This window comes from Rhineura floridana, chromosome 8, assembly GCF_030035675.1.
Source record: "Rhineura floridana isolate rRhiFlo1 chromosome 8, rRhiFlo1.hap2, whole genome shotgun sequence".
In the NCBI taxonomy this organism is placed as follows: Eukaryota; Metazoa; Chordata; class Lepidosauria; order Squamata; family Rhineuridae; genus Rhineura; species Rhineura floridana.
In genome coordinates this window covers 65,375,667-65,393,463 of record NC_084487.1, presented here as the reverse complement: position 1 = coordinate 65,393,463, position 17,797 = coordinate 65,375,667, and the positions used below count along the sequence as shown (strand labels likewise).

General features: G+C 45.3%; 1 protein-coding gene across 1 annotated transcript in view; it reads left to right on the top strand.

Annotated features, from left to right (window-relative positions):
• Positions 1-17,797, top strand: part of PTPRQ (protein tyrosine phosphatase receptor type Q) — a 185,228-nt gene that overhangs the window by 76,099 nt on the left and 91,332 nt on the right. The window contains exons 24-26 of the mRNA XM_061582736.1: positions 3,457-3,598; positions 5,923-6,195; positions 17,363-17,689. Coding sequence (XP_061438720.1) covers positions 3,457-3,598; positions 5,923-6,195; positions 17,363-17,689 — 742 coding nt within the window. The remainder of the gene's footprint in view (positions 1-3,456; positions 3,599-5,922; positions 6,196-17,362; positions 17,690-17,797) is intronic.

Sequence of the window (17,797 nt, the reverse complement as noted above, 5' to 3'; positions counted from 1 at the left end):
ACTTACCTTGTTCTGTGGTTGCGCACGCAGCAGTGCCCTTAAGAAAGATGGTGGCTGAGGTTTCCCTAAGGAGCTGAAGCCTCTGCCACCATCTTGGTTCATGGCAGGGATGCGAGTGCACAGCACGTATGCGTGCCATCAGCCAAGATGGCAGCAGAGGCTTCAGCCCCTTAGGAAAACCTCAGCCACCATCTTTCTTAAGGGCACCACTGCGTGCGCAACCACAGAACAAGGTAAGTTAAGGAAGGGAATGGCAGAGCTCCAAAGCTCTCAGCCTGCGATCCACGGCAGCGATTCTGCTGCGAATCACAGAAGGGGAGCAGAGGGGCCCCCCAGAGGCTCCTGTAGCCTCAGGGGCCCTCAGGCCAGTGCCCTACCTGGCCACCCCTTGGAACCGGCCCTGGTCTCAACCTATCAGACTACCCCATGGACACGTCACCACTCTCAACCACTCCAGTGGGCCCTACTACCTTTTCAAAGTGACATTGCGGCCAGGCAGCACCGGAAGGTGGCACTGTCTCCAGCGGTCCATCACTCACTGTTACGGTGGACGCACAAACCCAATCTACTAAAGGGAGTGCCATTCCAGGATCCTCCACAGACCCTGATCACTTCAGACGCCAGCCTGACAGGCTGGGGAGCCATTTGTGATGTCCAAATGATACAAGGGACATGGTCATCACAGAAGTGCACACTTCCAATCAATCTCCTGGAACTTCGGGCAATTTGGCTGGCCCTGAGACACTTTGCAGAGGTCAGACGGTTGGGGGCTGTGCTTGTCAGGGCAGACAATGTATCAGCCAAATCTCATTTGAACCGTCAGGGAGGCACACACTCCCTCCAACTACAGAACGAGGCTGCCCTCCTTTTTTTGGTGGGCGGAAACACATGTGGACTTGATCCTCATGGAGTACCTCAAGGGGGAGGACAACTGCCAAACGGATTGGCTCAGCAGACAGAAGGTTCATCAGGGAGAATGGAAGCTGCTCCCGATGGCCTTTCAGGAAATAGTGAAATGATTTGGCAGTGTCAAAGTGGACCTTTTTGCCACCCACCACAACCTCCAGGTAAAGAGATTTTTTCCAGGTATGTGACACCAGAGGCAGAAGGCATAGATGCTGTGATGGCCCTGTGGCCTCAAGGACAACTTTACGCCTTCCCAACACTTCCGATAATTCCCAGGGTACTTCAAAAGATCCGAGCAGAAAGGGCAACAGTTCTACTGATAGCCCCGTGGTGGCCAAGGAGACCCTGGTTACCAAAACTCCTCGATCTGTTAATCGATCCTCCATGGCAGATTCCCCTCAAGGAAGACCTGTTGTCGCAGGCACAGCTTCGTCACCCAGACCCAGGATGGCTGGCACTTCATGTCTGGGGGTTGAGAGGCAATGCCTCTTGAAGCGAGGGATTCCAACACAAGTGGTGGAAACTATGATGGCCTCAAGGCGCCCTTCCACAATTAGAATATATGAAACTACATGGAAGGTCTTCTCGGCATGGTCACACAAGAAGGGTCTAATTCCAAAGAAAGCAGGTATCAAAGAGATCCTCTGTTTTCTACAAGATGGCTTATCATTGCGTCTCAGACCAAACACTCTCAGACATAAGGCTTCAGCCCTTTCAGCGGTTCTGTCTACATCTCCTGAGAAACTGCTGGGATCTCACCAGTTACTCAAGCATTTTCTTTGTGGGGCAACGGCATTGGCACCTCCTATGATCCATCATTACACAACTTGGGATCTTCACAAGGTGTTAACGGCCCTACAAAAGTCCCCCTTTGAACCCCTAAGTCAAATCTTTCTACGTCTCCTATCCTTTAAGGACTTATATCTTGTGGCCATTACTTCGGCCTGTAAAATTGAATTGAATGCCCTTTCTGTGGACAAGAATTTCTGTGTGTTCCATAAGGATAGAGTAGTCCTTCATACTGTCCCTTCCTTTTGCCCTAAAGTACTGTCTACCTTCCACTATCAGCAAGAGCTGGTGCTCCCTTTTGTCCTAATCCTATTCACCCCACAGAGAAAGTGTGGCATTCGCTGGATGTGCGAAGATCCCTGAGATTATATTTCTAAAACAAAACACATCCGACAGACAGAGAGTTTATTTGTGTCTTTTCACCCAGTGTCATTAGGGAAGAAGGTTTCCTCATCCACTTTCGCTAGGTGGATCAAAGCATGTATCTCACTAGTCTAGCCTTTCCCAACTAGTGGGCCACCAGATGTTGCTGGACCACAATTCCCAACTTTCCTGACCATTGGCAATGCTGGCAGTCTGATGGGAGTTGTGGTCCAACAACATCTGGTGGCCCACTAGTTGGGAAAGGCTGCACTAGTGAGATACATGCTTTGATCCACCTAGCGAAAGTGGATGAGGAAACTCACTAAGTTTAGCCCTGCCCGCCAGCATAGTGGCCCACTCAACTAGGGCAGCAGCCACATCGGCAGCATTCTCACACTATGCATCTCTCATAGAGGTTTGTAGAGCAGCAAAATGGGCCACTCCTAATACATTTATTAAGCACTATAAGATTAACACATATGCCTCAGCAGAGACAGCCTTTGGGAGGAGAGTGCTATAGCACGTTCTCCCAGATCAGTTGTATTCTCAGCCCAGCAATGTTCCCACCTTACAAGGGTCAGCTTTGGTATGCCCCACCTGAGATCATCTTTTACATGCACAGGAGAAAAGACATTTGGTCTTACCATAAAATGGTTTTCTCTGTTCATGTCAAAAGATGATCTCAGGGCCACTCCCTAGGAGAGCTGGGCTGCCATCACTGTTTCAGCATAGGCCTACAGCACAGAGTGTATGAGTGCTGTTGTCTACTGTTCATTTCTGTGGTTCCTTTTGTTTTATTCTCGTTGGTTGGCTTGTTATCAAGAACTGAAGTAAGGAGTTGCGCAGAGCAGGAAGCCCTTGTAAAAAAAATTCAGTAGCACTCTTCTGCCTTCAACCGCTAGGTGGAGCTAGCTACCCACCTGATATCATATTTTGACATGCACAGAGAAAACCGTTTTATGGTAAGACCAAATGTGTTTTCTCCTACAGAGGAATATCAAAGGAAGACTCAAACATGAAACTTCTGAATTAGGCTTATAAATAGATTTGATTCTATTCATTTGGTTATGCACAATGACAATGGTTTCTGTACCACTAAAGTTGTTAATTAACTTAGCAATGCTAGGATGATGGTGCTATTGCCAGTTACTGCTGTTGTGAATTCTCACAGGCTGTACTTTTTGCATTTAATTGCCGTTTGACTCCATGGATTACATTTCAGATTCTACAACCCTTTATATATCTCCCAACTGAGTACAACACTTCATGCAGTCATGAAAACTAATGCCATGATAAATTTGTTAGTCTTTAAGGTGCAACATGCCGCTTTGTTTTCTTATTTCTATAGAAAATCTTGCAAAAATAGCAATTTTATTGTAATTACTTTGTTAATCTAAGAACATTTCAGGTTCATGTAATGAAGCTAATATTCTTGGACTAGAACCATTCAGCACTTACTTCATCAGTGTTTCTGCATTCACAAATGTTGGAAATGGCAATCAATTCAGTAACTTTGTTCAAGTCACAACAATGGAATCAGGTTAGATTACTTAAAATGCAATGCTGTATATATGTATTTGCTTTCAAAGCTAAACTATATTATTTCCACCTTCTCCAAATATGTCATGCCAAAATAATTTTCATCTCTTTATTTAGCATGCATTTTTTTTATCAGTTGTAATTCACATTTCTCCCCCTACCTTAATAGAACAAGAAGGAAAGTGGTACACAATCCTTTCTTTTTGTCTTTTTGTGGGTTAAGATGGTTTGTACTGACAGTTTTAGCTGACATGATGGGCATACAGAGAGAGGGACTGATGCACTCCATTCATGAGTTGAAGTATCTTAATTTAGATAAATGGGAGACACAAAACTGATGCAGTGTCTGTGCAAGCGAATACTTTCTGCTATGTTCCTATGCTGGGAACCACCTCTGTCCCTTGCGCTAGGACGATAGCAGGCGTATTCCTGTTACTCTATGCAATGATACTTTGGCCAGGGTCAAAACAGTGAAGCAGTGAGGAACTAAGGGTGCTTTCACACTGCACATTATTCCGTTATTCTGATGATTTCTTACATGGTAATTTGCAAATTATATTTAACCATTCACATGATGCACAAGCTAGCTCCAGAATTCTAGTGGTGCGTAATGCAAGTTTAGTGCAAATTTCCAAGTTAAATGATACCAGAAATAATTCATTAGCAAGGCTGGGAACCCAGAAAATTGTGGGAGTTTTCGCTAGCTGCAGCCGTTCACATGACGGGCATCCCAGCATGCAGTGCATTCTTTCCCTTTAGTCACACAGGTTTGTTTGTGTTTTTTTGCCTGACAAATGTTATACCAGTATTCTGGCATCGGCGCAGATAGCAGCAGCATTTCCCACACACACTCCTGTATCGATACAACAATTTAAACAGCCAGATCCTAAAGGGAGAGGGTAGTGGGGAACTACAGTGAGCATGTGTATAATGGGTGAGAGATGAAAACAAGACGTCGTTCATTGCAGCCATGTGAAAGATAGTTGTGCGAAATGCTGGTATATTGGCTGAAAAAGTTGCTGTTCCTTAATGCAACAGGTACTGCAGTGTGAAAGGGATTTTAGAAATCAGGACAGAAGCACTATATTTTTAATCTGTTAAACTAACGCAATCAGCCTCATGTGTGAAAGCAGCCTGAAACAATTCATAAAGCTTTTAAAAGATTTGGGAAAGGGCTCCATGTTTCTGGTCTCACTCACCTGGCCCAAGTCACTGCTTTAGCTGTTTCTGTGCAAACTCTTCTTGCATAGTAGCAGCTGCAGTCGGGGATAGAGTCAGGCTGTGCCTAGTCTTAAATGCTAGTACTTCAGTTTAATTGATTTGTAGATTGGGCTCTAAAACATTAGAACGTGATGACTTGGATCCTCTTACTATTAGTGCCTCCAGAATACAGATTGTATTCTTGTTAACTTTCATATCTGGAGGTCTTGCTAATATCATATTTAGTGTCATTCGTTTTGACACTAACCAACTAACCTCAAAGCTATATCTATTTTGCAAAATTTATATTGAAATCCAGTTTGGGATTATGCTGCAATAAAGTTTTGGAATAAATGAAAGGCAGGTTCTCACCCTTTGATGGGGATTGCCTATGTGGGATGGGGGTGGGGGCATAAAGCAGGAAATGGTAATATTATTTGTCTGCCTGGCATCCAACCCAGCTGCCTCACAACCACTCTGTCAGTTCCTGGTGACACCCCCCTGCAATCTTTCAACCAGGCAATTGCTGCACTAGGATGGGGTTGGCCAAAGGAAGTAAAGAGGGGCCAGAATGGGAGTGGACCTCAGTGGTGTTTTTGCCCACATGCCACCATTGAAGGCCCACTTAAGGAGCCTTGAGATATGGGGATCAGGAGCCAGTTCACTTTCAGGGGTTGGTTTAATACGTTACCCCCAGCTGCACAGTCAGCGATAGGTGGACATCATCTGTCACCTTCAGCTCCCCTCATTTTGACTGTTTACAGATGAACAGGGGGCTCCTCTGTGAACAGGCAGGCTGTCAGCTCACCTGGGACCCCTGCCCCTTGGGTAACAAAATTTGGCTGTAGTTAATGCAGCTGTTAACCATTTAAACCAATTTTTGTCAGTCCATTGTCCCTCTTTCTCTCATCTTCATGTTTCCTCCACTGTGGCACAATGCAAAACCAAGACCTTCCCTTAACTGCTAGAAGTCAAGTGCTCTTGTTATGCTGTCATCTCAAATGATGGAATGCTTGCCCTTGCTTGAAATATAATTATGCTTGTACTGAAGTACAGTATACTCTAATGCAACTGCCCTTTCCGTTTAGTAGGAATGTTAACCTCTGGTGCACGCTTTTCTTGAAGCTCCAGATATTGTCCAGAGTATCCAATGTACTGCAACCAGTTGGCAGTCAGTCCAAGTCCAGTGGGAACCTCCTTTGAAGAGAAATGGGATTATTACCCATTACATCATAACATTTGGAAGGAATTCAACAACCTTATCTTCCGATACTAAAACAGCACATACTTTCAGAGACTTGTTACCAAATACCTCTTACCAGTTTAAAATAAAAGCTGCAACAGCTGCTGGGGATGGAAAAGAAAAGATATGCAATGCTAGCACATTTCCAGAAACAGGTAACAATTGCTGTGAATAAAATTGCACTAGATATGAATATATATTTTAAATAATATTTACTAGGCCACATTGTTTATTTTATGTATTTATTTATTATTTGATTTATATCCTCACAGCAGGAGCCCACGATGGCAATATACATTATGAAAATGACATATTTTTGCTGTGTTAATTATGAGTTTCCACTTTATTGAATTTACTAGAACGTAAGCATTTTATTGGATTCTGTGGTACTTATTTTCAAATGAATATGTTCTGGAGTGAATGCTTTTAATAACAACAAAAATAGTTATTATTAGGTCAACATATTCTTAACTGCGTTCACATGAATTGTTTTCTGTTGTGTTGTAGCCACTTGAAACTGGAGACTTGTGATTAGGAATGGAAACAGTTTTATAGTTGTTCTCAGCTTCTTATTTATGGTTGTCTATGTTAGTCACAGTCATACAGCCAAGACTGAGTCACTGCCAAAGCATTTATTTTTGACACCAACTGAAATCAAATTAGGTTCACTGCCTCATTGCAAGTCTCCGAACAAGAGCCCCTCGAAGGATTACTTGATTGTTTTAACCAAGGGGCAGAGTCTAGCTTATCCATGGATGGGCATCTGCTAGTATAGTCATGTATCCAAGCCCCTGGGAATGGCAGGCCCTGGGCCCATCTCATGAGAGGTGGAGAGTTCAACTCTTATTGGAGTATACAGCTTCTGAGGTCATGTGCTGAGCACCAGGTCACTGGGGTTCAGATGAATCTCACAGTTTAAGGCACCAGGAGACTCTTATGTAGGCTGATCACCTATCATTTACTTTTATGGGGTTTAGGTGCCAGGTAAGATTCTTTTATTTGCCCAGACTTTTAATAATTTTGTCAGGTTTCCCCTCCTTTCTACAGCCCCCCCCCCAGTGCTCCAAAGGTTGGTGAGGAGCTCTGAAAAAGTGTAGGAGGTGGTGCAGGAGACTGCAGAAGAGTTGGGGAATGGGTGAAAATCACTTACACCCTTCCATGAACAAAAAGACACCTTCAGATCCAGCCCAGTGCCTTACCACTTTAACGGCAGCTTTGGCCTATGGAATATGTGGATTGTATTTGCAGCATTGCTGGTATTTTATTGTTGCTTCCATTGAATTTTTTGTAAGCCATCTTGAAAAGTTTTTAATAAAAATTCTTCTATAAAATTTACATAAGTAATACAAATAAAAATGCAGCCAACATACCCATGCCCTTTCCACTCCCTCCTAGTTCGCAAGTCGTGGCCTGATTAGCTGTATACTCCCAGAAAAGGTCACAATTCTATTCAGTTCTAAATACTGAAACATTTATGCGTGTACTGTTTGTAAATTTCCTCTCTATAAAAGCAAGCAAAATGCTTCAAATTTATGCTGTGGTAAAATACAGTTAGTTTAGATACTATGCCCTAATATCCTAATTAAGCTTTCTCTTCATAATCCATGTTAAGCTGTATTCAATTTGTAAAAAGAAGTAGGTATCTAGTCAAGGCAAACAAGCAAAGAAAAATAAGGCTACCAATGGCTACTAGCCACAATAGCTATGCTCTGCCTCCATGGTTGAAGGCAGTATGTTTGTGAAGGACAGTTGCTGGAAACTGCAGGAGGGGAGAGTGCTGTTGTGCTCAGGCCCTGCTTGTGGGCATTCCATGGGCATTTGGCTGGCCACTGTAAGAACAGGATGCTGGACTGAATGGGCTACTGGCCTGATTCAGCAGGTTCTTCTTATGAAGCGGGCTTTACAACACACAATATTTTATATGTTTGGGATTTAAGGCAAATCTTCCAATTACAAGTTTTCTTTCTGCTCTTAGGAGAAGTACCTTATAAATATTCTACTCAGAACAAGAACTTGTGAAGGAAGGGAAATCTTTACCAAAATTATTGTACTGGCTACACCATCTTTTAATGCTCTTGCAAACTGGGATTCTTTTGTGACCCCCAATCCCATATTATCTCATATACTCTTAAAAATATGTACCTAGTCCTCATGATTGGTTCACAATTCAAGAAATACTGTACACATATACAATTCAGTCCTGTTTTCCCCCATTCATTCCAACAGAGGAAGCATATCTCTTTGCATATTTCTCTGAATGTGAATCTACCCACATGTGCTAAAGCTCTCATGTTGTTTTATGAATTCCCTATATGTTTACTTAATAAATAGGACATTAACAGAAATAAATACTATTGTATTCAGTGGGACTTACTCCTAGTAACAGAGCAATTTATACCTTGATCTATGCTGCTGCTGGAGGTTACAATTTCCTTCACCAGGCTCCATGAGCAGAGGACTCTGTCGCCATGAAGCCTCCTGCTGTGTCTGTTGAAAATGTGACAGAGCAAGTGTGAAATGGTATATTTCAGAGATGGGGTGAAAAGGGACCAGCAGTGCATCTGCTGGATGCAAATATGATCCAGTTCCTGGAGAGGAACACCATTTGGGTCTCCATGCTGCGCCAGCCAGCACCTTCCACTCTAGCCAGCAGAGCTGTAGATATGGAGGAGAATCTGACACACGCACGCAGCTAAGATCTTTTTATAAGTGGTCATAGGACTGCAGACTAAATGAATGAAATAATAAAGACAACTGCATTTAAATTATTGCATGAGATTTATCAAGAGTTCTAAATGTGATTTTATTGTTCTCACTTGTGTACTTTGAAGTGTATAGAGTTATCACAGGAACACAGGAAGCTACCTTATACTGAGTCAGACTGTTGACCCATCTAGCTCAGTAGTGTCTTTATTGACTGGCAGCAGCTCTCCAGGGTTTCAGGCAGGAGTCTCTCCCAGCCCCACCTAGTGATATTGGGGTTTGAACTTGGGACCTTCTGCATGCAAGACAGGTGCTCTACCAATGAGCTACGGCCCTTCCCATGTTAACATATGTAAATTTTGTTCCAAATTAAGTTGTCTGTTGTTGTGCCTTCAAGTCGATTTTGACTTATGGCGACCCTATGAATCAGCAATCTCCAATAGCATCTGTCATGAACCACCCTGTTCAGATCTTGTAAGTTCAGGCCTGTGGATTCCTTTATGGAATCAATCTGTCTCTTGTTTGGTCTTCCTCTTTTCTACTCCCTTCTGTTTTTCCCAGCATTACTGTATTTTCTAGTGAATCATGTCTTCTCATTAAGTGTCCGAAGTATGATAACCTCAGTTTCATCATTTTAGCTTCTAGTGATAGTTCTGGTTTAATTTGTTCTAACACCCAATCATTGGTCTTTTTTGCAGTCCATGGTATGCACAAAGCTCTCCTCCAGCACCGCATTTCAAATGTGTTGATTTTTCTCTTATCTGCTTTTTTCACTGGCCAACTTTCACATCCATACATAGAGATCGGGAATCCCATGGTCTGAATGATCCTGACTTTAGTGTTCAGTGATGCATCTTTGCATTTGAGAACCTTTTCTAGTTCTCTCATAGCTGCCCTCCCCAGTCCTAGCCTTCTTCTGATTTCTTGACTATTCTCTCCATTTTGTTTAATGACTGTGCCGAGGTATTGATAATCCTTGACAAGTGCAATGTCCTCATTGTCAACTTTAAAGTTACATAAATCTTCTGTTGTCATTACTTTAGTCTTTTTGACGTTCAGTTGTAGTCCTGCTTTTGTGCTTTCCTCTTTCACTTTCATCAGCATTTGTTTCAAATCATTACTGGTTTCTGCTAGTAGTATGGTATCATCTGCTTATCTTAAATTATTGATATTTCTTTCTCCAATTTTCACACCTCCTTCATCTTGGTCCAATCCTGCTTTGCTTATGATATGTTCTGTGTACAGATCAAATAAATAGGGTGATAAAATACACCCCTGTCTCACACCCTCTCCGATTGGGAACCAATCAGTTTCTCCATATTCTGTCCTTACAGTAGCCTCTTGTCCAGAATATAGGTTGCGCACCAGGACAATCAGATGTAGTGGCATCCCCATTTCTTATAAAGCATTCCATCATTTTTCAAGATCTACACAGTCAAAGGCTTTGCTGTAATCTATAAAGCACAGGGTGATTTTCTTCTGAAATTCCTTGGTTCGTTCCATTATCCACCATATGTCTGTGATATGATCTCTGTTACCTCTGTGAGTACAGGATGCTGGACTCGATGGGCCACTGGCCTGATCCAGCAGGCTCTTCTTACGTTCTTATGTTCCCTTTCTAAATCCAGCTTGGACATCTGACATTTCTCACTCCATATATGGTAAGAGCCTCTGTTGTAGAATCTTGAGCATTACTTTATGTACATGGGATATTAAGGCAATAGTTCGATAATTAATGCATTCCCTGGGATCCCCTTTCTTTGGAACTGGGGTGTATATTGAACCCTTCCAATCTGCGGGCCATTGCTTAGTTTTCCATATTGGTTGACAGATTTTTGTCAAAATTTGGACTGATTCAGTCTCAGTAGCTTGTAGCAACTCTATTGGTATGCCGTCTGCTCCTGGTAATTTGTTTCTTCCAATAATTTTAAGAGCAGCTTTCACCTCACATTCTAAAATTTGTGGTTCTTCATCATATGGTTCCTCCGTGAATGAATCTGTCATCCTGTCATCTCTTTTATAGAGTTCTTCAGTGTATTGCTTCTATCTTCCTTTTATTTCATCTTGCTCAGTCAGTGTGTTCCCCTGTTAATTATTCAACATCCCTACTCTTGGTTTAAATTTCCCTTTCATTTCTCTAATCTTTTGGAATAGGGCTCTTGTTCTTCCCTTTTTGTTGTCCTCTTCTATTTCTATACAGTAAGTATTGTAATAGTTCTTTGTTCCTATGTACTAGTTGCTATATTGTTGCATTTAGGGTTCTGACCGTGTTTCTATCTCCTTTTGCTTTTGCTTTCCTTCTCTCTTTAACCATTTTAAGAGTTTCTTCAGTCATCCATTGAGGTCTTTCCCTTTTTTTTAACTAGAAGTATTGTCTTTTTACATTCTTCCCTGATAACGTTTCTGACTTCATTCCATAGTTCTTTTGGTTCTCTGTCAACTAAGTTTAAAGCCTCAAATCTGTTCCTTATTTGATCTTTATATTCTTCTGGGATGTTATTTAAATTGTATTTTGGCATTATGATTGCTTTGTTCTTCTTTAGCTTTTCGATACGACCAGTTCATGATCTGTACCACAGTCTGCTCCTGGTCTTGTTTTCACAGAAAGTATGGAATTTCTCCATTTTCTGCTACCAATTATATAATCAATTTGATTCCTACATTGACCATTTAGTGATGTCCACGTGTACAGTCATCTTTTCGGTTGCTCAAAAAATGTGTTTGCAAGAAGCAAATTATTGGCTTCACAGAATTCAATAAGTCTTTCTCCTGCTTCATTTCTGTCTCCTAAGTCCCGTTTCCCCACTATTCCTAGTTCTTCTCTGTTCCCTACTTTTGCATTCAAGTCTCCCATGATTATCAAAACATCTTGTTTTGGTGTGTGATCAATTTCTTCCTGTACTTCTGTGTAAAATCTCTCCAATTCCTCCTCTTCTGCTTTTGCCGTTGGAGCATAGACTTGGATGAAGGTTATGTTAATAGGTTTCCCGTTTAATCTCATTGATATCACTCGCTCAGACCTTGCGTTGTAGCTCCTAATTGCTTTTGCTACATCACTTCTCACTATTAAAGCAACCCCGTTTCTTCTTAATTTCTCATTGTGGCCTATAGCCAAAATAAAACACGAACAGCATTCATTGGGTTAAATCATGGGCCACTTTATTAAACAGAATCAATTCGAATAATGAACCTACAGAAGGGGAAATTAAGTGCGGGAGCATTCTGATGATCCAGGCAAAGCCTGCTTGCAGCTATAGGGCAACCAAAGCCTGCCTGAGCCTGGGGCTGCCCTGTGCCAGACCCCAGCTCAGGCCACACCCTGAAGATGTGTAGGAGGTCCAACCCGCATCACCGCCCCCCAGAGCCCTGAAACTCTGAGTGGATGAGGCACGTTGGCCCCAAAGGCTGCCCATATTCTGCCCCCGGGCCATATAGCCCTGAGTTGCAGGCCTCTGGACCGCCTATCACCCCCAAAGGTGCCAAAAGGTGTCACCTAGCTGCCTTTTCCCTTTTAACCGTTCCCCGCACTTTACCATCAAAGGGAGACAAGCCTCTGCTTAAAGTAAAGGTAAAGGTGTCCCTGCACTTGTAGTGCGAGTTGTTTCGGACTCTTAGGGTGACGTCTTGCGATGTTTACTAGGCAGACCGTATATATGGGGTGGGATTGCCAGTTCCTACCCAGGTCTTTCTTTACCCCCCAACCTATGCCGGGTACTCATTTTACCGACCGCGGATGCATGGAAGGCTGAGTGGACCTTGACTCCTTTTACCGGAGATTCGACTTCCTCCTTCCGTTGGAATCGAACTCCGGCCATGAGCAGAGCTTTGGCTGCGTTACCGCCGCTTACCACTCTGCACCATGGAGCCTTTGCTTAGTCTCCCTTTACTCCACACCCAATAGGAATCTGGTGTAAGCCCCTCTGCAGGTCCATCAGAAAGATGTCATAGCCCGTCAGTCTGGCTGAAACAGCTCCAACCTATCGTGCCCAATCTCTGGGTTGCGGATGACAGAACCCCCCAAGTCCCTGAGGGCCCTCTGAATTTGCCTATTAACCTTTGTCTGAGCCCTGTCCATCCCCCGTGGATCACGGTACAATTCCATTTCCTGCGTGGCAGGATGTCCGACCACACCAAGTGCAACCCCGGCCAGCGACGTGCAATGGCCCGGAGGTCACTACAAGCCTGTTCGATTAGGGTCTTGCCCTCAACAGAGCCAAGTCATTACCCCCAAGGTGGATGACCAGCACCTGGGGCACCACCAGGTCCACAGCCAGCTGGAACAAGGCAGGTAGGAGCCTGTCCCAATGCATCCCCTGGCATCCCAGCCACCACACTGAGGCCCATTGACTGAGCCCCATTGACTGAGCCCCAGCTGCATACGAAAGCGAGACTTTGCCACCCTGCGGCCTGCCCAGAAAACCATGCTGTGGCCACAGAGGAGGATGTGCACCTGCTCCGATCTTTTCCAGCAACCTGTCAAAACAACAACAAACTATATCAGGGTAAAGGGGGCAACATCTAGCCGCTGGCCTCATGCATCTCAGCGAGTGGTCTAACATAAGCTTTGTATGCGTCCAAGGACCACCTGCCCACTGCCTGTAGCCTCTCCTTGGAGAAACCCAGGTGGGCCACAGTGGAGGCTGACTTATCTGGAAGGAGTGTGTCCCAAACTTACGGGGGTCCACACCTAAGTTTCGCAGCGTGGCCTTTGCCACTGACCAAAACTGATACCTGGTAAGGGGCTGGGAGTCCCTGTGTATGAATAGATACTCTGACTGTGGCCCCTGCACTACAGCAAAACTGCGCAGGGCTGTCACCAGACAGAGTTCCTCCTGCTGGCAGGGAGCTAATACAACCAGGCGCCCTTTACAATGTTGGTCCATTTTGGACCGTCTGAGTTGCAGGAGGGCCTGCCTCACCTTCCAGCTGAGGTCGGAAACCAGAAGAGCCCGGAGGGAGTCATCAGTCTTAGAACCCGCCACCACATCCCCAATTCGGAAGCCCCCGAAAAACAGAGTGAGAGCCGCAGCGTAATATAGCAGCGCCTCAAAAGGGGAAGAACACAAGTCCTTCCACTGTCCCTGCAGGCTGAACAGTAGTTCTGGGGGAAAAGGGAGGTGGGCATCTGGGGGGCATGGGCACTTACAGAACCAACCCTCCAGCATACGGCGGACCCTAAAGTCACCTGAGTAGTCCTGAAAACCCCATGCCTTCGCCAGGAAAGAAAGACCTGAGAGCTAACCTCTGATGGTCCTAACTGAAAGGCCCCTCAGTTTTCCCTCCATGCAGAACTCCATAAGATGCTCCATGTGGATAGGCCACTCCTGGGCATAGCCTCTGGTCTCCCTGAAGTTTGACAGTTCCCTACCTGCCCCTTGGTAGCTAGCCAAAGTGCTGGGTGCCACAGACAGGCTTATGGCCCTTTCTGATTCAGTCCTCCAATCTCCCATAGTGCTGGGGGGACCACGTCTGGCTGAGCCCTTGCCCACGGCGCCAGCTGGCAAAACGGGGGCCAGCTCCACTGCTGCTGCCCCTGCTGCTGTGGTGCAATAGGAGACTCACCCAGTGTGCTGTCTGCTGAAGGCCCCTGCGTGGACTGCAGTGCTGAGGCTGCTTGCAAAGTGGGAGCTGCTCCTGCTTCTATGCTGGGCATCCTCGCCTCAGCCCTGCTGGGCCCAGCCTCGAGTGCGTGCAGTCGCGCTAGGATGGAAGCAATAGCCCCTTTGTTAGCCCCGCTCACTGGACACTGCATTTTCCCCTGGGAACGTTTAGGAGGTGGCTCATTTGCTCTCTCAGGTGCAGGTTGGGCCTGAGGTGCACCAGGCTGGCGTGAGCCATGCTCTAGGGCTTCCAACCTAGCTAGTATGGCTGCCCATGGTGGCCCATCCTCATTCCTTCCATCCACCGGTGCTGGGGGTAGGCGTCTACCCTCCACTTTGGGGGCCTTTCCTTTCCCTTTTGGCCCACCTTGCCCTTTTTTGGGTGGCATCCCTAGCTGCCTTGCGTGCCCCCCCCAAAGGCCTATACCCTTTTCAGAAGGGAGAGATTGTGGCACCGCTTTCAGAAGCGAGAGGTGGGAGGGGGGCACTAAAGGGGACCTAGCCTGGCTTTATCCTCGTGTCACCCTGCACCCCTTAAGCCACCAACCTGCTGGCTCCCCAATCCTGCCCCAGCTCGCCTAGGCCTCCCAGGCCACCAAGTGGCCTAATGGGGGGGTTGATGGCATCGGGTGCCCACCACCCAATTTTCCAGGGGGAGCCTGACCATACTGCCCCCGTTAAGGGTCGATGGTTGGGCTAACGTGCCACCCGCTACCCGCATGGAAGAATCCCTTAATTAAAAATGCAGCCCGAAGGCTGCCTAGCCTGTGCTCCTCGCTGCCTCTGTATCAGGTCCTACGCTGCTGCCGAGAAGTGAAGGCCAGGAAGGGTCGCCGCCGCCGCTGCTGCCACCGCCAGAAGAGACCCGCCTTGGCAAAAGTCACCGCCACCGCAAGGCCTCGCCAAGCCACAGGCCTCATCCGAAGCCTCACAGTAGCTGTTGCTGCCGCCGCTGCAAGACCCTGCTGCGCCACAGGCCCCGCCACCAGAAGCATCGTCGCCGGTGCCACAAGGCCTCGCTGGACCCAAAGCCTTGCTGCCGCTGCAGCCCTGAGAAGCCCTGCTGCCACTGCAGCCCAGAGAAGCCCCACTGCCACTGCCGCTGCAGCCCAGAGCAGCCCCGCTGCGGCACAAGCCTCGCCGCTGCCGCCTCCACCAATCCTCACTGCGCCAAGCCTTGCTGCCGCCGCTGCGGGACCTCGCCATGCCTCGCTGCTGCTGCTAAGCCTCACCACTGCAGCAGCAAGGCCTTGCCACACCAAAGGCATTGCCGCATCCGAAGCCTTGCTGCCGAAATTGAAACAAGGGTGGAAGCTGGTGGAGCGGCCTTAAATGGCCTTCAGCCGCCCTGCCCCCTTGCTGCGTGACACATTGGTGCGCCGGCACGCTGCATGCACACCCCCCCACAAGATGGCGGCCCAGGCTTCAGCTGCAGCTGCAGCTGCAAACTCGCCCCTTCGCCCAGTAAGTACCGGGCACGGAACAGGATTTCCTGCATAAAATATTTTGTAGTTGCCTGATTAAAAGTGTCCCGTTCCCTCCATTTTAATTCACTCACACCAAGTATTGTAATGTTGATACGTTCCATTTCTTGCTTGACAATTTCTATCCCTGGTTTACGCTTCCCACATTCCATGTTCCTATTGTGTGCGTCGTACAACTCCGGACTCTCCTTTTGCATCTGTGCACATCAGCCTCTGGGCTTCGTTTGGGCTTTGACCCAGCTGTGTCATTAGTCACAGCACTACTCGTACTTGTCCTTTGTACTTCCCCAGTAGCTCAATGAGAGCCTTCTGACCTGGGGGTCTCATCTTGCAGCACTATCTCGTGTTCCATTTTTGATACTCTGTTCATAGGGTTTATGTGGTAGGAGGTATTCAGAGGTGGGTTACCAATGCCGTCCTCTGAGTTTGGATGCATCTTAGTCTGGTGTCTCAGCTTTGACCATTCTGCCTTGGGTGCCCCTGCTAGGAGTCTGGCCTCTTGGTCTAGACCAGCCTTTCCCAATCAGTGTGCCTCCAGATGTTGTTGGACCACAACTCCCATCAGCCTCAGCCAGCACTGCCAATGGCTGAGGCTGATCGGAGTTGTGGTCCAACAACATCTGGAGGCACACCGGTTGGGAAAGGCTGGTCTAGACTCCTGACGGCATTGCTCTCAGCTTCTTCAACACTCTCAATCCCCCTTCACCACATTAAGGTGTGCATCCTAAAGGGGTTTTCTATGTATGATTTTACATATAGATTTTACAAAATGTATGTGTAAATTATAGAAATGCATTCTGAGTTCATTTGAGAAATAGAGTTAATACTGAAGGTACATAAGGCAATTGAAATAGATTTTGTATTTCAAATTAGAAAACTTCAAACCAACAATGTTATTGGGTTACAGATACAAACAAGACTGGAATTACAAAGAAGCACAAAGAAGCAGATATTCATTCTTCCACAATAATCAACCCGCCCTCCCAAAAATTTTTCTACGTACAGATGTTCCTAGTTTGAATGCTTCTCAATGTAACCCCGCAGCTTATTCGAATTTTATAAACATGACTCAACCATCATGATTCAGTGATGATCACTTTACTATATATTCTTAAACTAACAAAGTTCACATTCATGAATCATCTGGTATAAGCAAACTTTTTTCATCAGTCCACATAAAGATCCACGCATCTATTCATCAAGTATTCTGTTGTAACACAAATTAACTAAGATCATAAATCTGCAATGATCCCTTAAAATGCCAACAGCTTTTATAGAAAGAGAGAAAGAAAAAGTTAGCTGTAATATTCTTAATAATAGCTAATGTTTTCAGAAAGATTTTAAGGGAAGTATCCTTTATGTGTGCCAGTGTATATTATTTTCAGAGAAATCATGACTAATTAAAGACATCAGAAAAAAATCATGTCAGCTCAATTACCTGCAGTCTTTTTTAGCATAGCCATGTTTTCGACAATAAATGCAAGCTACTGCTTACTGCAAAGTATGGTACATAACATTTTAAAAATTATTTTTAGCTCCCAGTGCTCCCAGAGATGTTTCGTTTTCAAATATACAATCAACAAGTGTGACCTTGAGATGGAGAATGCCAGTTACTATCTTTGGCTACTTTCAAAACTACAAAATTACTGCACAGTTACGATCTATCAATTGCAGTAACTGGGAAGCTGCTGAATGTATTGAATATGAGAAAGAACAATATTCATATGTTGCTGGTGCTTTTACAGAGGAAATAGTATATGACCTGAAAAAATTCAGATGGTATAGATTTAGAGTTTCTGCTAGTACGAATGCTGGTTATGGCAGCTCTTCACCTTGGATTTCTACACAAACTCTCCCTGGCTGTAAGTAAGAATGACTATCATACATTTTAGTTTTATGTTGACATCAAGTCTATAAATATCAGGAATTATTCACACCATGGACAATTGATAATACAACTATTCTGAATC